This window comes from Ursus maritimus, unplaced genomic scaffold (genome assembly GCF_017311325.1).
Source record: "Ursus maritimus isolate PB19 unplaced genomic scaffold, ASM1731132v1 scaffold_13, whole genome shotgun sequence".
Lineage (NCBI taxonomy): Eukaryota > Metazoa > Chordata > Mammalia > Carnivora > Ursidae > Ursus > Ursus maritimus.
This window is the reverse complement of record NW_024423675.1, coordinates 51,653,437-51,675,973: the sequence shown is the minus strand read 5'-3', so window position 1 is coordinate 51,675,973 and position 22,537 is coordinate 51,653,437. Positions and strand designations below refer to the sequence as shown.

Genomic DNA, 22,537 nt, shown 5'->3' with positions numbered 1-22,537 from the left:
CAATTTGATCAATGCCTCCTTTGCATTAGCTCTTGATTATGTCACACTTTTAAAATTCCTTTGAAAAAAGAAATAGGTTGGACCTTTCAGATGATAGCAAGTCCCTTAAAAACAAAAGGAAAAAAGTGAACAGACACGAAGTTTTCTAAGGCAGAAAAGTACACCCCATTTACCTTTCCAGAACCACATTAATTCACAAAAACAAGGTTTCAGTCAAAATATTTATTCTTTTCCTTAACTGGGTTAAATGGTAATACAAATATTATAAGGCTGCCTTAAGTTTCTCCTGTGCTATACTTTAAATGTCCCAAACTTTACAGTAAAACCACACGTGACCTACTTTCTTTCATAATTCATCATACAGAGCCTCCACTTTCATTGTATGTGCTTTGAAGTGACTTCTCTCCGCGACCATTACTAATACAGATTTGAAAAGACTAGCTCCAGTTGGAGAGAACCGCAACACGAATACCAGCCAGGCTCTCAGGTACAAAAATGAACAACCAGGAGGAAGAGGAAAAACAAAACTGGAGAGAGGGAAGGAATGTTCGTTTGGATTGTTTCCAACTGGCAGCAGCCAGAGCCAGAACGCCAGCGCGGTGTGCGTGCTTGGTCCTTAGCAAGGACACGCCACCCTGGCGAGGGCTGGTGAAGTGATAATACGTAAGGATAACAACTGGACATGAAGTAGCAAAGTTGGAAGTAGGAAAAAGAAAGAAAAACTGCAAAACAGGAACTGCAAGCCTTCTGTGACTAACAGAGTCTGCAGCCTCCCTGGAGCGTGAGAACGGAATGTGGACACAGGACGGGGACCGCGGCATTGCTCCAAGACCGCAGGTCAGGTTTCCCACCGCCCCGGCGTGGCGGCTACAAGGCACATCTTGGAAGTTGGGGGGGGGGGGACGTCATTTAAAAAGATGTTACTTGGGATGTAAACATTACCCTGAACTCAGGGCGACCGCCACAGAAGCCCCGTGTCGGCGCAGGCTCCCAGGGATACCATCACTGTCGTCCGAACGGGGAGAAAGATTCATCCCACCCGAAGAAAACCCAGAGCGTTCATTTCAAGTGCAGCCCCGGGAAGATTCGCAGAACCGCACACCCGCCACCTCATCCGTTCTCAGGACTCGCTCCAGCCCAGGCGGGCTGCGTTCTTGCGCGCGGGACAGAAACAGAAGCCGTGTCAGCAACACGGGGACTTGCTCTCTGCGGTCAAGGTCTCCTGATCCAGTTTAATTTTGTCTACGTCGTTTTCTTCGTTGGGAAAGCTTTGGTGGTTGGCAAGAATATTCTCCACGAGGAACCGGGCTGCTTCGTCGATGTTTATGTTATCCTGTAATGCAGAAATGATGAGCGGGATGAATCCCAAGGATTAATGCTTAGAAGAAAGCACGAAGAGTGTTAATGGGCCGAGCACAGTTTGTCAGAGGGGGTGTCTACCATCTTCTCCCTCGCTACAGGGTATACACCCTTGGAGTTCAATGCCATTGAGTCATGTGGCTACAGAACTCTCTTCTTTTCACAAAGGATTCCCCTTCCTGATGTTCCTGTTTCAAACTTTTTGCCCCTGAGGTTCAATGAACTATCTCAATGGCTGAAAAGGAATCGTCATCCCACGCTGGGTTGCCACTCACATAAATGAAAGCACTAAGATGAAAAAGTTCCTGCCCTTGAACATTTGAGTCAAGTATTCAGGATACATTATGAAGAAGAACATCAAGAGGCTCACACATTAAAATACGATAAATGCACCATGTCGTTTCCCCGTCTCCGAGCACAGATTATTACTCGTAGTTGTCACGTGTAAATTCACCTGCAACAATGTTGTAAGTGTGATGGCCATTAAAAATACCCTAAGGAATCACTAGCTATCACAACATTTGTGTGACTGATGAGTTGTCATTAAATACACGAGTAACACAGCTAAATCTGGGCTTTGTAAAAAATATTTAACTTTTCATTTCTAAATAATTTCAGATTGACAAAAACATTGCAAAAATAGCAAAAATTCCTACATACCTTTCACTCATATTCCTAAAATATTAACATCTTGGATATCCAGATTTCCAGGTACAATCAGGAAATTCAATAATAGTGTCAGCATTAATTATGAACCTTATTCAAATGTCACCATTGTCTCAGTATCCTTTTGTGACCTAGGTGACTGCTGTATTTCGTGCACATGTCTTCTTGGTCTCCTTTAACCTGGGACAGTTCTTCAGTCACCTTGCCTTTCATAACCTTGACACTCTTGGAGCATACTAGCCAGAGGATATCCCTCAGTTTGGGCTTGTTTCACGTTTGCATATCATTAAACTCAAGTGATGCACTTTTGACAGGAATACGTGATGTGTCCCTCTCAGTGTCTGAGACACACACTTGCTTAAAGTCATGTCTGCCAGGCTTGTCCACTGAATAGTTACTATTTCTCCTTTGCACTTAGTAAGCTCAAATATGGAAATATCCTATTTTTCATCATAGTTTTCCCCATTAACTTTAACATCAATTAATTCTTCCCGAAAACAGTTATTACCATGGTGATTAAAGGTGACTGCCTATTTCCATCATTCCTTCCACATTAATTACTTGGACTTCTGTTAGGAAGAGTTTTCTCGTCTCCCCTACTTGTTCATTGGTTTATTCATATCATGGATTATTATTTTATTCTATGGATTAGATCCATTGCAATAGTTATTTACTTTGTTGCTCAAATTGTCTTAGATATTTGGAGCTCCTATAAGTAGGTTCTTGTTTCTTTTTGACAGGTTTCCATCATTTTGTGTTTCCTTGGTTTCTGGCACCACAAAATATCTCTGTTGCATCTTTACTTTCCTTGTCCCACCAATCCTGGAATGAATCAATCATTTCTCCACGAAACCCTTGTTCTTTTTATAGGAGAACAGTATTTAAAAACCAAATTCTGGAGGCGCCTAGGAGGCTCAATCAGTTAAGCATCTGACTCTTTTTTTTTTTTTTAAGATTTATTTATTTATGTATTTGCCAGAGAGAGACAGCCAGCGAGAGAGGGAACACAGGCGGGGGGAGCGGGAGAGGAAGAAGCAGGCTCCCAGCGGAGGAGGATCACGCCCTGAGCCAAAGGCAGACGCTTAACGGCTGTGCCACCCAGGCGCCCCAAGCATCTGACTCTTGATTTCAACTCAAGGTCATGATCCCAAGGTGGTGAGATGGAGCCCCACATCAGGCTCTATGCTCAGTGGGGAGTCTGCTTGAAATTCTCTCCCTCTCCCTCTGCTCCTTGCCCAGCTCCCACTATCTCTCTCTAAAATACATAAATAAAATCTTTTAAAAAATAATAAAAAATAAAAAACAAATTCTGGGCCTAGGAAACTCATTGGATCGGTGGTGTCATTGCTCCTAAGCCCTCTGAGCAGACAAAGCTGTGCATCCAGACACACAGATATCAATTTCTACGTTTATCTGTTTATACATATGTGTATATATAGACACGCATATAAACACAAACATACATATTTCTACATACATATACATTAAGTTTATATTGATCTCTTCAATTTCAATCTAAGAACATGAGGTTCATTCTAGCAGTCTCCCTTACCTGCTACACTTTCTCGGACAGTGAGAAACCGGCAAGACTTGGGCTATTCATTCAGGTATCTTTTCCAGGATCAAGCTTTTTTATCTTTTTTTTTTACCTCCACTCCCAAGATAAGTATTAACTTTAATTAAAGTATTGATCTTTGAATGTCCAAATGCCATTTAGCCCTCACCATTCCCATTATCTCAAAGAATTATAATACTCTCTAACCACACTTAGTAGCAATTGATTAGGAACAGAAATTCCCATATTGTAATTAGTCACACATTTTCGTATTGGAAATCCATTATTTGCCGTAAAGGTGACAAGATGAAATTCATGAATTCAAAACTGTCCTTTGGCTGTGTTCCTATTAAAATTCAGATCACTAGAATTCAAGCAGAAATCAGCTATACAGTCAGCTGCCGGCCGGCTCAGAAATACAGGCATTAGTGACACTCGGGCAGTACTTTCAGCCTGGACTAAAATTATGGTTTCAACTTTGTTTGTCATTACAGAATTTCTCCAACATTTCATCATTCTGACCTAAGTCCAATTGTTATTTGACCTCTCATGTGAAATTTCCAAACACATACACAAACTGCCTCCCCACCAATATTTTGTGCTTGTGATTTTCACCTTTGCTTTCTTGTATATCTAGGCTGGCAAGATTTTTAACAACCAACTTGAGTGTTTTTGTTTTTCTTCATAAAACACTGTATCCCATAATAGATGAAAGAAAAAATTCTCACTCCGCTATTCATGAAGCACGTCACAAGTGCTGCTACTTGCCTCCTGCTCAAATTCTTTCATACACAGTTAATCTGAAACTCTTGAAACATCATCTCAATACATCTCTCGGACATTTTCAGTGTCCTTTTTGTTAGTGCTGCACATACCCGCACGTTCACCAGTGTCATCTATGTCCCTGTATTTCGTGAAGCCTTCAGTAAAACCCAAAACTCCTTGTGCTGCATAAGACACTGTGTCCCCCATAAACTCCAATTGTAGAAGTGCTTCATTTAAAGGCTCAAACTCAGAGAATGTCATTATTCTTTGTTCTAAATAATAGCTAATTTTTATTTTGATGGAAAACCTGTCCTTCTAGTCACCTCCATATTAGCCAATTTTGAAAGCATTTCTGCTGCCCACCCAAAGGAGCTATAACATGTCCATGCTATACTTTGACTTCACTTTTTTCTGGGCTCCCAAAAACCACTCACATAAACCCGTCTAAATACTTTACAGCTACAGCTCAGATTTACAAGTCCTGAGCAGAGCAGATACAAACACGAAGCGGACCTCACCTTTGCAGAGGTTTCAAACCATCCAGTGAAGCCATGTTCTTTGCAGAATTGGTCCATCTGGGGAGGATTCTGGCCACCATCCTTTTTTTGGTCACATTTATTAGCTAAGAGGACAGCAGGAATAGGGCTGCCATTTGCAAGACGGACTTTACCATCCAGATCACTTTTCCATTTTAGGACGGCCTCAAAGGTGGAACCTCTTGATATATCGAAGACTATAAAAGCACCAACGGCTTCTTTGTAGTATACTCGGGTCATGTTGCCAAACCGCTCCTGCCCTAAAAATCAATATAATAAGAGATCAAGAGCTCATAATTCAGACAGAGTCTATATTTAGTTATAACCCCTTTGACCCTAGGAATAGTGCTATAGACACACGTCTCACATTCCATAGCAAAGAAACTGGTGGGATGAAGGATGGGCAGAACCATGTGGCTGGTCATGGGGTCTGAGTACACAATTAACTAGTTCTATGTTCTGCGCGTGTCCAACATGTGCACCTTAAGCATCCAGATGCCAGTGCTTAAAGCTATAGAGCCATTGCTCCCCCCACCCCCCACTCCCTCTGGTCTAAGAGAAGAGGTACTATAGGAAAACAGAAAGCTGGTAGTGGAGGGGAGAAGAGACAAGAATAGAAGAAAACGAAGCTTGCAGGAAGAAGATAAGTACGGTGGGTAAAATGCAGTCCAAAAGACTAGGACTGGCTAGGAGATAAAGGAGCTCATCTTTCCTCCCCATCTCTAGCGTGCACCCACTTTTACTTCGGCATGCAAGATTGCTCTCCTCTAAGAAGGCAGACACATGCAAACCCACGAGCGAAAAGCGGCACATGAGGCTGTGTGATTAAAAGAAGGATCAGCCGTAGAGTTCCCCCAATATCATACTTTTAAAATAATTTAACATGTTAAATACTTTGGGAAAATTCTACTGCTTCACATACTACATGGGACTTTGCAATGCATCCCCTTTCTGTCTGGTATCACTCTTTGACACAGGAGGGACGCTAATCTTCAGCTGCCAGATGAAAAACCATGCTGAGAGCTGCTTGGCCAGGATGTCAGCGGCACTGATGATGTAAGATCAGACTAGAACCCGGGTCATCTGGCTCCCACGTGCCCATGTGAATACAATGCCGGCCATTCTGAACTATCCTGCAGTCGCCTTGACTTCTAAGATGTTACCTTCAGTCTGCCAAGTTACCAACTAGAGTGCTCAGGAAAAATGGCAATCAGTGCAAATCTAAGATGGGTAACTGACCAATGATAAAAACAAAACTGATAGGACACTCTCCCGTTAAAACACATGATGAAAAACACATTTTATCTACATTTTATTGATAGTAACGAATGCAAAGCTACCCACAAAAAATATTCCTTCTTCTCCAAATTCTACTACAGCATCACACAATTTTAGGTATCGCTTAGTGAAATAATGCGAGAAGAACACAATAGGCAAGCTTAAATGGATACACTAAAGTTCGATTGGTTTGTGACAACTTCTCACACGGGCTTATCTGAAGCCGTACTATCATAGTCCAGATGTCTGAACTTTATTGTAACAAACGGTCACATATGAAAGAAACCCCACTATCATGTTCATATTTTATTGGCAATGTAAATTTGACCAGCCAATTATATAGCTTATTTGATCACAATGCTGACATTTATAAGAAGTTAACATTGTACCATTTTCCATAAACATACATTTAATAATCACACACAGCAAATTCACAGAGGATATACCAACTGGTCAAAGTCAATATCACTATTCTGCAAAAAGACTACGTCAATTGCATTAAAGTGGTCCTGACTTCAATTTTAACAGAGAGCACTTACTACTGACTTATATTTTTATAAATTTTAATTATTAAATATAAAATGACTATGTCAACAAGGGAAATTAGCCACATTAAGAAAGTCCAGATTATAAGATTATTTCATAGTTATAAGAAAGTACTCTTTTGGACTCTCCCTTCAATTTAGAGAAGAGGGTAGGGTGCCAAACTAGTAAAAGTATAGAAATCCAGAAGTTCTGAAGAACAATTAAGCATTAGTGACTGTTGTTTGTTTACTGAATCATCTATAAATCCCTAAAAATACTTCTTTCAACCAATTATACTAAATCATATTCAAATTTGTCCTCCCATAAACCTCCTGGCAAAACAAAAGAAAATCAGAAACATGTATGACAAGGAATTTTTGAGGTGGACCCTGTGGCTTAGAAACCTCAAGTTATTTTCCCTAGGTTCTGAGGTTAGGATTCAAAACTCTCTGATAATCTCTGAGTGTGCTTTCTAACAACCACACCATATGCAACTCAAACTAGTGTCAATTACACTGATAAGCAAATAAAAAGGAAAGGTACAGCCCAGGAGAAAAAAGATGCAAATCCTTTATCTGGTAAAGGACTTATACCCAGAACATAAAAAGAACTCTCAAAACTCCACAGTAAGAAGATAAAAAATCTCATTAATAAAGTAAGTAAAAGACTGGAACAGACACTTTGTCAAAGAATGTATATGTGACAAATAAGCAGAGCAAAAGATGCCCAACATCATTAATTATTGCAGAAATGCAAATTTACATCACAACGAGCTGCCCCTTCATGCCCACGAGAATGGCTAAAATAAAAAGTCTGGAGGCACTTGGGTGGCTCAGTCAGTTAAGTGTCTGCCTTCGGCTCGGGGCATGATTCCAGGGTCCTGGGATTGAGCCCTGTGTCGGGCTCCATGCTCAGCAGGAAGCCTGCTTCTCCCTCTCCCACTCTCCCTGCTTGTGTTGCCTCTCTCGCTGTGTGTCTCCTCTGTCAAATAAATAAATAAAATCTTTAGGGGCGCCTGGATGGCTCAGTCATTAAGCGTCTGTCTTTGGCTCAGGGCATGATCCCAGGGTCCTGGGATCGAGCCCCATATTGGGCTCCCTGCTCTGCTGGGAGCCTGCTTCTTCCTCTCCCACTCCCCCTGCTTGTGTTCCCTCTCTCACTGGCTGTCTCTCTCTCTCTCTCTGTCAAATAAATAAATAAAACCTTTATAAATAAGTAAATAAATAAACAAAATCTTTTAAAAAATAATAAAATAAAATAAAATAAAACAAAATAAAATTAGTCTGATTATACCCAGTACTTGTGAAGATGTGGATCAATCAGCTCTCATACGCTGCCGGTAAGAATAAGAATTTAAAATAGCACATCCACTTTGGTAAACAACTTGATAGTTTCTTAAAAATTTAAACATATATCTACCGTACAACCAACACATTCTACTCCTAGGTATCTGCCCGAACAAAATGAAAGCACATGTCTACACAAAATCAAGTTCGTGAATGCTTATAGACGTTTTATTTTTATAGCCAAGATAGTAATGAATAAAGTGTGGTATATCCATACAATGGAATATAACAATAGAAAGGAAAGAAACAAACTATAGATACAACTAACGAAAGGATGAACCTCAAAATAATGATGATGAGTAAAAGAAGCCAGACCAGAAAGGACAGGTAATAGTCTATGAATACATTTATATCAGATCCTGAAAAATATAAACCATAGTGTCTTAGTAAGAGGAAGCAAGGACTGTCTTGGCAAGGCAGAGAGAGGAGTTACAAAGGGGTAAGAGGAAGTACTTTTGGGGTGATGGAAATCGTTGCAATCTTGATTGTACTGATGTTCCACTAGTGTCCACATATGGCAAAACAACAAAACGCACAGTTTGTTGTATGTCAATTATATAACAATAAAGCGATAAAAAATAATGCCCCCCTCGGAGGCTCACTGGGAAGGTTTAATGTAAAATGCCTGCCTGAGAGTCTTTTAGGGGAGAGTATGACAAACTGTAATTCCTGGTCAAATTCGGCTAGAGTTTTATCGGAATCCTGTCCTCTTCATCTGTTTATGGGTTTCTACATGTTTTCATTCTACCATGGTAGAGTTGAGTAGTTGCAACAAGGAGTGAATGGCCCCCCAAACCTAAAGTATTTGCTACTTCTGTTCTAGGGGGTGAGGGATGGTCTATACCTTGAACTGGAAGTGCCATATAAAAATTCATGAAGGCGTGTACTGAAGGTCTGTGCATGTAAATTATACTTTAAGTTCAAAAAGTAAAATGTCAGGCCCATAGTAAGCACTGTGCAAATGTTAGCTAGTATTATTATTAAGTGCTCAATAAATGAATTACATGATGAAAGCCAGAGCATCCTCTTTAAAATGGTGCAATTAAACACGGCAAAGCCTTAAACTAGTTATACACTGTAAACTGTCGTGGTGAAAACAGTTTGCAGAGGAAAATGAACTCGAGGAAAGTACAAATACTAGAGAACCAAAATACCGAGCACTAAAGGTCAAGCCACCCCAGGCAAGCAGCTTTCTCTGCCTAAGGAAGTGAAGTGTCTTTAGAGATCTTTAGGGATCTTCTAAGCCCTCCCAGCTCTCCCTTCTGACGTTCTAGGTTTCTTTGTGATAACCTTCACGTTAGAATGATTTTCTAAAGATTCTGCAATCACTGAATCCAGACAGCAATGGGGATCAAATGTAAATAATCCAGCATCAAAAGACCAAGCCATGCATTTAGGAAAATAGCTTACTTTCCAAAAGAATAGTAAAGTATACTTCCTATTTTACTGAGTTCATCATCTCCTTTTTAAAAAAATTCTTAAGTAATCCATTACCACTTCAGAGATATTCTTGAACTGGCCAAAACAAGTAAAAAACACACATTTCTAAAATACATTAAGTTTAACTACAGAATAGAGAAAGATACAATGAATTCATTTAAAATAATAATCTTAACATAAAATTAAGAGCTCTTCTCCAAAAAAAACTAACAAGGTAAAACCTAGATTTAACTATGGTGGTCTCAAAGGTTGAGATGCTAAGCTCTTCCCGTTGTTAAACTGGAAAATAAAGAGTACTACTAGACTACTAGAGTAAGAGCTGCATCCCATAACTCTGTTATTATTTCTCTCTGGGTAATTTTATCTATTCCCTTATTTATTGCCCAAAAGAAAGAACTACAGTGGAAAACAAAACTACTGTTCACGAATATTCCATTTTCCTCCACTTCTAGATGGATGAAGGATCACATTCTTCTGCCCCCACTAAATTAGGAGTGTCTACGAACTAGTCTTGGCCCACGAAATGTAAACAGAAGTGTCACTTCTAAGCAGAATCACTCGGGTGACAGTGTCCTTGTCCTCCTGCAGCAGGCTTGAACCCTAATTTTGAGATGACAGTATCAAGAGATGGTAGAGCCTCTGTTAGCTCGAGTCTTCTGGTAGCTCCAATGCAAAACTGCCCTCACATCCCTCCCTCCACCCCAACCTCTGTCCTCACTATGGACATGTAGAAAGAGTGAGGAACAATTATTTTAAACCACTGACATACTAATGTTGTTGGAACCCCAACAGTACCTACTGTACCCTGACTGATGCAACACCCAAATATCTTGTTTACCTTGTATTTAGATTTGATCTCCACAAAAAAACATGAGGTTCCTTCCATGTACCTGGTACTATGCTGGACACTGGTGATCACCAAGGAGCAATGAATATGATTTCCTCTCCTAAGGAGCTCACAGTCTATTTGAGGAAACAGACACACTGATAACACGGTGTGGTAGGTGTAATCAGAGATATGAAGAGTATATTATGGTAGCATACAAAGGGATGTTATTCATTGAAGTATGTAAGCTAATCTTATTAGTTGTTTCTTATCAAGAAATGCCATTCAGATGCTTACTTGGACTCAACAGCATCACATATTTAACTTCTAGATACAACTTCCAACAGTGCTGAGTCTTCCCCATGAGAATGATGCATTCTGGGGCACCTGGGTGGCTCAGTCGGTTAAGCACCTGCCTTTGGCTCAGGTCATGATTTCAGGGTCCTGGGACAGAGACCCACATCAGGCTCCCCACTGAGTGGGGAGTCTGCTTCTCCCTCTCCCTCTGCTCCTCTCCCATGCTCATGCACATGCCTGTTCTCTCTCTCTCTCTAAAATAAATGAAAAATCTTTAAAAAAGAGAGAGCGAGAGAGAGAATGATGCATTCTACTACTTCCCTTTCGCAAGGCTTTGGTAGTTAGCCCTAAGTTTAAAAAAGGGCTAAGGACCAAACTAATGGAAATGACTTTCACATTTACATTAGAATTGCACAGGAATTCTGTAGAATCCTAGAATTTTTTTTTCTTAATTTTAGACACAAAATATAAAGAATACTCTCTGGAAGTAGCCAATCAACCATTCTAAGTTCAGTCCAAGAAAACTTTATTATTCTTGGAGTCTACTTTACACAGATACGTAAATAAAATGCAGGGAATTCCTGCCATGCTGAATGCTCCCGGGTTGTGTCCCAGGACAGGAGAGGACAGGGTAGAGAACTCTGCAGGTATGAAATACAAAGACAGATGCATGAGTTTTGTTCCACGGAGTGTATGCGTGTATGTGTGTGCAGAGTTAAAGCTTATGGCAGTATAAAAATTCAGCAGGACCTGGGAGATTTTCCTCTAAGTAGAAAGTAGCTCAAACAGGGTGGGGAGATTCTAAGCAACATCACCTTCTTTAACCAGTGCTGTAGCCATTTCTTACTGGAGGAGGAGGGACCACTTTCATGCCTTCCTGACCAACCTTAGATGGACAACACTGCAACTGGAAGATGACACCCCGTATCATCTAGTCCAACCTCTCTTATTTCATAGATGAGAAAATAAAATCCCAGGGAGAGCAAATTACTCCAATTCCCAAGTTATTTGTTATCTAATGTGCTGTCCAATCTGTTAGCCAAAGACTCAGGAGTACATGTTGCTCCATATGTCCCATGGTTCCAAAGAGACCCAAGGCAGTGCCATGGGCCTAAGACGACTCTCCTCAAGGAGAGCACAGCCCTATTGCACAAGGTAAACCCTTTCTCTCAGTCTCCTAGGGCTTTACCATAGCAGCTATGGGAAATGCCCCAGTGCTGAGTGCTTTAGTTACCCCAGTACTAGGGGCAGCCTTTTTTATCCATACTGCTGTGGGCCGACTGCCAAAATATTCCAAATGACTTTAAAATGTTTTATCTTTTAAAAAGGTCTGTTATTTCCTTTTCTAGAAGAGGGAACCCTGATTATAACTAGACACCATGAGTATGAGAATGATGAAAAAGCACAGTGCTTGTTCTCTAGGCTCAAAGATATTTAAAGATGCATAACTTATATACCCAAGTGGATGAAGCTTAAGGTACATAAAAAAAAAGATTTTAAAAAATTAAAATGCTTATGTAATATTTGGGAGTATCCAACACTAATGACTTGAAAAGGAGCTGAGGTGACATATTTCCAAAAATACATAATTGAATTAAGGAAAAGAAAACCACAAAATAATTTGCTTTCTTTCTTTATGTGTAAATTTTCAAAAGGAAAGTATTTCCTCTCAGTGTTTGAAAAGGATAGGACTACATTCTGAATGGTTATCGGAAACAGGCCAGAGATGCTTTCTTTTGTGATATTAATCACTCCCTTTGTTTAGTTTTTTAATGTTCATCTCAATATTTTATGTTCATGACCTCATTTGATAAATAACCTAAATATTTCCTTGCATTATTTGAAACTCAATATATAAATTTCACCATGAAACACAAATCAAAGTAATGAGACAGCTGGTGTTTAGTATTCCAAGTAGAATGTTTACCCCTCTCCCACCCACTGAGATCACTGAGCTATATCTTCTTACTCAAGGCGATCCAGTGCTTGTAAACTCCTTTAAAAAAATTCTTAAATCTCATTGTGCATTTTAGAGATGAAGCACTTCTAACAAACTTGTGTTAGAAGGTGAACGGATCAAGATCCAGTCAAATTTCATTTAAATCCAGTCATCAGGGGCGCCTGGGTGGCTCAGTCGGTTAAGCATCTGCCTTTGGCTCAGGTCATGATCCCAGGGTCTTGGGTTTGAGCCCCACATCAGCTCCCTGCTCAGTGGGGAGTCTCTTCTCCTTCTCCCTCTGTGCCCTCTCTCTCTGAAATAAATAAAACCTTTAAAAATAAGTAAAAATAAATCCAGTCATCAGTTCTAAAAGGATAATTATCCATTAAAATTTTTTATACCATGATATAGGCAACACTGTGATGTCATAATGGGTCTTGGGTTTATCAAACAAAAGAGTAACAAACTGAATACAGAAACAAAATAGGAAAACACCTAAATTAAAAGGAAAATAAACTGCTTTCAAGATGGCAGCAGTGGTAACACTGAGCAGACCTTCCCTGATCAACTCAGACTCCGGATTTCTCTTTTTGCTACCTTAAGATGACTGTGCTTTTGTGGTAGTCAGTCACTGGTAAGGTCTTATTCTGTGGGACTATAAAAAGAATGGCTGACTTTAATCAATCTGAAACAAGGAATAAAATCAAAATATCTTTTTGATTTGTGTTCAAAGTTATAGTAGTTTTAAAAGTTAAGGTAATAGCTTTTTCCTTTCTTACCTAGATATTCAACAAGAGCAAGAAATGTGCCATCTCTGTCCTGTAAATGCTCTAGTGTCCATACAGTACCCTCAGAGGGAGGCTCTTGAGAGAGGAACAGGGACAAGAAGGAGGTGATGTGAAATCGGGAACTCCGGGGTCATGGAAGGTGAGCATAAGGGAGCGCGGGGAGCAGGCAGGTTTGCCCGGTTAAGTGGAGAACTCCTCGAGAGCGGTGAGAGGATCAATCCATCACCAGGGAGCAGCAAAGCTAATGACAGAACAACTTCTCCTAGACTTTACTAGAAATCAGATTGCGTGTGGTGCTTGGTACGTTGCAAATTTCCAGGCCCTACCTCTAGGAATTCTAATTTGGTAAGTATGGAGGATTTCTAGTTGCCTATTACATTACGCCTTCACAGAATTTTATTTGGGAAAGCAATGCGTCCAATTAAAAAAAAAAAAAAAAAGGCCCTAGATTTCCTAGCGGCCCCTCGCAGCAAGGCATGCACATCTGCTTGGACCACAAAGACGAAGGCTATGACCAAGGCATAGCTGGGCGGTGCCATGTCCACTTCGGTCCATGAAGACTATAGGGTTCTGCTCAGCAGCTGTGGACTGCCCAACCACAGGCCTACCAGGTGACAGAACTAACCTCTTTGTTAAAGTCACGACGCATAGGGATGTTTGTCCGAGGGAGCCAAATCGCTTGACACAGTTGATGCTAAAGAATCTGCATTTATGGGGCAATTGAGTGGCTCAGTCGGTTAAGCGTCTGCCTTCGGCTCAGGTCATGACCCCAGGGCTCTGGGATCGAGCGCCACATGGGGCTCCCTGCTTGGCAGAGAGCCTGCTTCTCCCTCTCCCTCCGCTGCTCCCCCTGCTTGTGCTCTCTCTCACTCTCTGTCAAATAAATAAATAAAATCTCTTAAAAAATTAAAATAAATTTTAAAAAAATAAAGTAGCCTTCCCTGGTTACTCTTTATTAAAAAAAAAAGAAGAAGAAGAAGAAGAAGAATCTGCATTTTAAGCATCTCAGGTGAGTCTGATGGAGGAATCTCCATATAATCACACTAAAACCCAATATATTTAGCTTAATTTCAAGAAGTAATCAGAAATCACTACAAAAGATGCTTAAGGAGGATATCTGGACAGAAGTGAGTGGAAAGTATGGGGAAGAAGAGAGTGTAAGGCCATCTGTCAGTTCAACATCCTTAAACTAGGCCCCTGCTGTCCATTTATTTTTATGTGGCTCGTCTTTCTCAAAAGGAGAGTGAAGAAATTACATGTGTCTAGCCTCCTTGGTTGCAAAAAGCACTTTTGAAAATATAATTGAGTAGAATTCTAGAGCACTTTTATCTTCATCTTTTACCTCACCCTGCAGAATTCCACCACTCCCGTCCATTTACATGTCTGCACTGTTCTTCCCCTCCAGGAGATCTCTGCAACCACAACACAACCTAAACTTGTCGACTTAGCCCACTCTCTACTACTAAAGTGTGATTAAGTGTGAAATCATCACTCGTTTAAGAATATGCTATCCTCGGGCTACAAATCTAAGGCCTTCAAAGTTTTCTTCTTTGGAAGAGCACTTTCCTTCATCTCTCAATCTTTTCTAACAAATGTCTAGAAATATGTATCAATCATGTTTTTTATTTTCTATATTTTATAATACTTTGACATCTTGGCGCCTTGTGGACCAGTAGAGGGACTGCCCCTTCGTCCAGGGCTAGCTAGTTCTTAAGAGACTGCAAACAACTTGCTGAAAGCACATCTTTCATATGCAAACCAACCAATCCAGGGTCCTCATCACCCATCTGCCTCCCTTTTCAGGCTCCTGCGGTCTAGGACACTATCCTCCTGCCCTAAATCGCCCATGGCCAGGTACTAAACAACCAGAGACCCCTGCTATAGCCCAACGCCCACTCAAATATTACAAACTAACCAATCCTAAACTTGCTCAGCTTGCCTATGCTGCCTTGTCCATTCCTTCCTGCAAAACTACAATAAAGTCTCTAGCCTATGCTCTTCCCGCCTCTTGACCAGCCCTGGTGCTTCCCCATGTGGTCCTGCATAGAGCAGCATGGTCCCTTCTTTTGGGAACTATGAATAGCAAACCATCTTTTCAATGGCGACAATCTTCTGGTGTGTTGGTCCCACCACACCCAATAAAAACAAAATCCTGGGTATGTTTTTTAAAATAGAATAAGAACCACTGAAATTTCCGTATCAGAAGCTTAAGAAAATCAGAAGGTCAAGAAAACATACACATAATGGATAAAATGTCTCCTAAAATATATTTGAAAGTAACACTGCCTCTCTAGAATAATGCATGGCTTCCAGGTTTAATCAGTGAGATCATAGAGTAGACCATGCAAAAACATCTACAATTATTACCGTGCTTTTCCAGACTGCGCTCTACAAGTATATATCAATGAAATGGCTTTGATATCTTCACGAAGTCCACAGTGTGGAAACAGTCCTTCAAAATGCCCCCCCAAAATGATGGAGCTGATCAAAAAGTATCTACATTGGAAGTTCTGCGTTAATTAAGAAGAGTGTAACTGGAAATTCTGGATTGATAACATAAACAGATGGCAATTATTACAATGGGTAAAAAATAGGAGTCATGTGAGCTACTCTAAGGATGACCAGAACATTTGCAAATTTAGACAAGAGTCTGTTAGACTGTTTGACAACAATCTTTAAACTGTTTTGACACGAGTGATCCAAAAATCCGCTCCACTATTAAAAGCTTGTTTTCATATTTCAGAGTCATGAGACGTGTCTCTGTACAGTGCCATTGATTAGGTTTTCTTGGTCAAGTTACTACACTTCTCTGTATTTAGACTACGAGATCTCTAAAAGCCTACACTTCAATTCAAACAATAGAATGATTAGGAAAACATCTGGGGAAAGAGGTCAAGTTTTAGTGGTTTTTATCAACGTCCCCCTCTCTCTACTGCTAACCTTTCAGCCTATATGGGGAAACTGAGGCAACTGACAGTGGTAACATTAATTTAAAAAAAAAAAAAGGAAAGGAAAGGCAACAAGCACATCACTATCAGGAGAATTTCCACGCGCACTAGCAGAAATATGCTGTTACGCTGCCCATCGTGCCTGGGCAACTGTGGGTGCAAAGGCCAGCCTGAGGCACCCAGAGATGTCTCCCGACTCACAAACTAAGGAAGATTTAAAGATGTAAAATGGGACGGTAGACTTCACTTGTAATTCAGCACAGCAGCTGAGTCTGGATAAGGCTGGGGACGGCAAGATTGTACAAAAGTCAGATGTAATGAAGATTTTAAAAATCCCTTTAAATGAGTTATTAATTGGAAAGTCATCGTAATAGTCGATGTTTAAGACAGAGACTACAAACAACCACAGATTAACTCCTCAGAGCTGCTTCTTCCTATTTAGAAGAAACCTGAATATTAATAATTTTTGACCAATAAGATACTTTGAAGGTCAAGAAAGCACCCGAGATAATATTCCAGAGTCTTGTTCATGAGGGTTATAGGAGAGTTATGAAAGCAGGCAAGAAGAGGCCACAAGGTGTAGCGACTGTCAATGTGGAAGATGGATCAAGGGAAGTAGGATCCATGTTCTAATTTAGGATGGGAATCAAAAAAAAAATAAAAAGTGAATCTAAGTATGGTTTGTATAATTTATAACGTCTTCCAACCATGCATTTTATGCTCTAGGTAAATAATATTTACAGGAACTTCTGACTAGAATGTTCCTGATTTGTTCTTAGGCCCAAAGGAGTGTTATCCATTCAGATTTTTATACAGAAATAGTGATTCTAGGGGTGCCTGGGTGGCTCAGTCATTAAGCGTCTGCCTTTGGCTCAGGGCATAATCCCAGGGTCCTGGGATCGAGCCCCGCATCAGGCTCCCCACTCCACTGGGAGCCTGCTTCTTCCTCTCCCACTCCCCCTGCTTGTGTTCCCTCTCTCACTGGCTGTCTCTCTCTCTCTCTGTCAAATAAATAAATAAAATCTTAAAAAAAATAAAGAAAAAGAAAAGAAATAGTGATTCTAAAAAGTGAAAGGTGGCAGAAGAGACCAGCCCCTCAGAAAATGTCACTTTGGCATAAAGATTATTTTGAACTAAAGGCACTTGAAAAAGAGCAGGTGCGAGAAGGGTACTCTTATCTCCCCTTTTTCTCCCTGAAAGCAGATGAGAATACCCCATGTGAGAGATGTCCTCTCTTTTCTAGGAGGAAAGAAACATTCTTATCACCAGGGATGGGAGTCAAAGTGGAGAGAGAAGTCTCTACAAACAGACCTTATAAAATAACTCTTATTTTCCTTTAGCCTCCCCATATTAGTTATTTTTCTACAATTCCCACTCTTTGTTCAACCTGGTATAAAAGCACTTAGGTCTTGCCACTTCTTTGGGTGTTCATTTTCTTATGAGGGCTCCCGTGTCAGGTAAAACTTATGTGAAATAAATTTCTGCTGTTCATCTGTCTGGCATCGATTTAAATTTCAGGCCTTGCTGAAATCTCTAAAAAGGGAGGGAGAAAATTTTCCTCCCCGACAAAAGCACATCACTTTAGCAAATACAGGAAGACTACATTGTATTAGATCTAAATGGACAAACCAGTGTCTTTCTCTTAAAGATTTAGTCTAGACCAGCCATTCAACCTACCTAGAAAATTCTATACATATAGAATATATATATTCTATAAGTAGTAAGCCAAATACTACTTCATCTATAATACATACGAAAGAGTGGATCAGATTCCGCTCTGGGATTATCCTAGTTTGCAGTGATATGGCAAAATGCACCAAAAAGGTTGAAATCACCAGTAAATTACGGGGCCCATCAGGAACATGGTGAAGAAAATTGAAATAAGCCAGGATGCCAAGTACACTTGCTCCTTCTGTGGCAAAATCAGGATGAGAAGATGAGCTGCAGCATCTGGCACTGGGGTTCCTGCATGAAAACAGTAGCGAGTGGCGCCTCGACCTCTGACCCCGTAAAGTCGGCCACCAGACGATGGCAGGAATTGGGAGACCAGTAGAAGCTCCACTATTTAAAACATTACCGGCCTATAATAAGTGGGTTAATTTATGTAACAACAACAAAAGGAAGCTCAGAGACATCTCTTGCTACGTCTTAATTTAGTAGTATTTATTAAACTTCTTAAAATTTTATTGACTTCAATAACTTAGGATAGTGTGTTAAGAGCAATCTCAAAACAGGTGTGAAATAAGAGACAGTTGCCTAACACAAAAATTGTATTGAACTGCATCTGGGTCTTAAAGCTACTTTCATTTCACGCAATAAGAAAGCATTTCGGGGGCACCTGGGTGGCACAGCGGTTAAGCGTCTGCCTTCGGATCAGGGCGTGATCCCGGCGTTATGGGATCGAGCCCCACACAGGCTCCTCCGCTATGAGCCTGCTTCTTCCTCTCCCACTCCCCCTGCTTGTGTTCCCTCTCTCACTGGCTGTCTCTATGTCTGTCGAATAAATAAATAAAATCTTTAAAAAAAAAAAAAAAGAAAGCATTTCGACGGCCTGTACCCGAGAGTCACTATGGTTCCTGATTTGAAGAGTTTAGCTGAAACTGCCTGGCCACATTTATGGGAAATGTCTGGACAACTCCCACCTGTTATACTTGCCGAAGTTTCCAAGAATAGAGACTCAATGTAATTCCTTTACCAACTTCTTCATCTCTAAAGCCACGACAAAAAACTAGTAATAGCCCCACACCTTAAGTTAGTCATATGAACTGGCCAACTCTACCTACTGTTTTGCAATCAAGGAATATTTCTATCCTTCGAGAATTCAATATGATTCAATGTTGTTACTACAGAAGGCAAATATGTTTAGCCCTGGGGAATTTTCTGGAGTGGCCTTCAATTTGCCTTCATTACATCATTACGACTTAATTCAAATGGTATGAGCTAGGATTCACTAACGGGTCAAATATCCAAAGCAAACATACTTAATGATGTAGCTCCCTAAACCTCAAGTGAAAGCCAAAGTATTTTTGTGGCCGCTTCCTTATATATTAAGAGCCCATCTCTGAAAATCTTATTTATAAAGTGAGCCTAGTAAATTCTAATTACCTCATTAGTTTACCTCAAATCTTATTAACATCTGGTGTGTACTTGCTGAATGGTGTCTAACATCCAGGAATCCCTTTTGGAGATCTTAAAATCCTGCTTTCCTTCCTGGCAAAGCTCAACCTTTGGATTTAGGCAAAAGTGCAAGTACATTCCATCTAGGCCAATAGGTACCAGAGTCTGAAAAGACTATGTCCCCTTCCTGGCTGCATAGGTCTGTGCAAGGTGGACAAAAAAAGGGAAGAGGTGATACCCAGGGAGAAAATTACTCATGATTTTGCTTTCCCAAGTCTCCAAATATAAACATTTTTGTGTGAAGCTTAAAAACACAAAGGTGCCAATAAAATCTTTTACTTACCTGCAGTGAGGCCCAATGATAATTTAATAGCTAAATCTGATAATATTTTACAAGAAGAATAAGGCAAAGTCAACAACCCTCCTGGGTGGGAGTTTAAAATCATCTTCATGGAAATCTCCAGCTACACTGAAGATTCCTGGAGAATGCCTATCACATGGTAAGGCAACCTTTAGAATTAACGACCTTGTCAAGAAGCAATACTAGTATTCATAAGTGTTCTGTGAAACAACAGGAAGTATTTTGAAAGAGGCCTCTGGCTTCAAAAGATGACTTTTCAAACGAACTTTTGGTTTTCTGTAACCAAAAGGAAAAAAAAAAAAAAAAAAAGCTGAGCCCAGCGCTGATCATCCCCCTTTCTCTGAGGAACTGACGTGCATCAATTTATTCTCATATCTGAGGCAGAGAAGTCTGTTCTTAAATAAGTGCGCATATAGACTATAATACTTCAATGCTTTCTCATATGGAAAAAGCTGTTGATGAAAAGAGCACTACCTAGCAGACAGACCTGTGCCCCCCCTCCCCCGCCCCAGCTAGGGAACTACACCTTCTACGGTCGACGCATCTGGAGGATGAAGGATGGTCTCTCCAGCTCTGAACATTCTCCCATAAAAATCCTCTATCGCAGACTGAGCGTCTTGCCAACAATGACTGAACAGGGTAACTTTTGGTATCACTTCCATATTTAAGCTTTCCAAAGTTAACATCTTTTTAAATGCCCAGCCCCCACCCACCCCACCAGACAGAGCTCAAGTTTTCGTAACGCAAGGAGAACAGGTACCCTCTAAAAGAGGGGTATTAGGCTCCCAAATGGCAAATGAAACCAAATGCCAGGGAAACAGTATATTGGGGTGTAGGGTGGGGAGGGGCCAGGAATGGTTTAGGGAGGGAGGAAGGATTCAAGAGCAACCTTCCCCAGTCTTCTCCAGCAGAGGACGGGCATGGGGGGGGGGGGGGCTTGACCTAGGAGAAGAGCACCCTATCTTAAGAATGGAGTTTCACTCACAAAGAAGGGTCTCAGATCCAAGGCACCTGATGAAAAACATTCTGAAAAGGAACCTGGTTGCTAGTGTTGGTGGTATCACTAACTAGGAGACTCGCTTTGGGTAAATCATTCAACTTCAGCGCTCATCTGTGAAAAGTTAAAGCTGGTTGAGAGGGGCCAGGGCCTCCCCCTAACTCTTCCTGATGTACTACAAGCTTGCCAACGTTCAGAGTTCAACTTCTGGAAAAGCCCCCATGGCTGTTTCACCTCTGGTCAGGTGAGAGAGAACTGGAGTGGAGGCCTCCTCTCCACCTCTTAAGAATGAGATGCTTTCCCCAGACTTCGTAGAGGCATCTAACCAGGGTTATTTAGGTACGTATTTACCTATCTTGTCCAGCTTTTAAATCCTTCAGCTACTACTACTGCCCGTTGCATTGTCCCGATCCCACTGGAGTCCACCCTGCCCCTTTCCTCGTCCCTGGCGGCGGGCGAGTGTAGGCTAAGGACAGAGAAACAGGACAGGACACTGAGGGGAGCCCAGTGGCCGCCGACTCCCGACGGAGGCCACTGCCCGCCGCTTACCCGCTATGTCCCAGAGCTGCAGGCGCACCAGCGTCCGGTTGTCCCAGTTGAGGACCTTGAGGGCGAAGTCCACCCCGATGGTGGCCCTGTAGTGCTGGGAGAAGAGCTGGTGGACGTAGCGCTTGATGATGCTGGTCTTGCCCACGCCGAGCTCACCGATGACCAGCACCTTGAAGAGGTGCTCGCGGGTCTCGGGAGCCGCGGCCCCCGCCGCCCCCTGGCCCGGGTCCCCGGATCCCCCGCCCGCCATGAGCGCCCCCGGCCCCGCTCGAGCCGGCCGGCCGCCCCCCGCGAGCTCGGGCTCCGCGCCGGGACCCCCGCCCTGTCGCGCCGTCCCCGCGCGCCCGCCGAACCCCCGCCGGCCGTCGCAACGTCCCCGAGGCCGGCCGCCCTGCGCCCGCGCCACCGCCTGACGGGTCACAGGACCCGGAACCGGCCGCCGCGGCCGCCGCGCGGGGCGGGGAGAGGGCCGGGGGGCTGGCCTGCGGGGGAGGACCCGACGACAGGCCGCTTCCCGCCGCCGCCTGCGCTCCGGGAGGGCCGGCCGGAGTGCCGCACTTCCTCCGCCGGGCGTCCCCTCCCCGCCGGGGTGCGCGGAGCCCGGCCGCCCCCTGCTGGCCCCGGGGAGTTGACCCCGAGCCGCCGGGACCCCGGCCGCGCAGGGTGGGCCTGAAAAAGCGCCGAGGCCCGGGAGCCGGCTCAGGAACGCCGGGCCCGAGCGCGGAAGGGAGGGGTTGGTGGTCCAGGGGCTCGGCGCTGGCCGGGGGTTAAACCTGCCTCCTGCCTCTTCCCGGAGGGGCTTTAACACCTGGAGATTCCTGCCTCTGCTTTCTAGCGGCCCACTTCTAAGAGAAAAGCAATGGCAGATTGACTCTGAACTTGACAAAGAACTGATAACGCTTTAGTATTTAAGTGGAGCACGGGGTCTGAGGAAAAAGACGTGGGGTCTCTTAAACAATCTTATTGAAGCCTTCAGCTAGTAGAGGCTCTGGGATAAGTCCTAGGAATTGATTGAAAAGTAAGAGGTAGTTTTGAGGGGTTTTATTGTAAAGAACAAAGATAGGAAACTTTGACTTGGCTTGCTGTGTTTTTAAAATCGAGGGTTACCCTCCCCCATAATTAGAAACACCTGGAGCTGATATGCCCTGAGCGTCCTTAAATAAACTGAGGTTGTTCACTCCGCTATAATCTGACAATCTTTGAAAAATGTTTTTCAGAGGTGGAGGCGTTTTAAAATTTAGACGT

General features: G+C 42.2%; 1 protein-coding gene across 1 annotated transcript; it reads right to left on the bottom strand.

The window, feature by feature from the left end:
• Positions 1 to 207: 207 nt before the first annotated feature.
• RAB32 (RAB32, member RAS oncogene family) lies at positions 208 to 21,542 on the bottom strand. The gene is made up of 3 exons (XM_040627928.1): positions 21,293 to 21,542; positions 4,864 to 5,141; positions 208 to 1,333 (listed from the first exon to the last, which is right to left on the bottom strand). Exons 1-3 carry the CDS (start codon positions 21,540 to 21,542, stop codon positions 1,184 to 1,186), a joined length of 678 nt encoding a protein of 225 aa, XP_040483862.1. The 3' UTR covers positions 208 to 1,183.
• Positions 21,543 to 22,537: the final 995 nt, after the last annotated feature.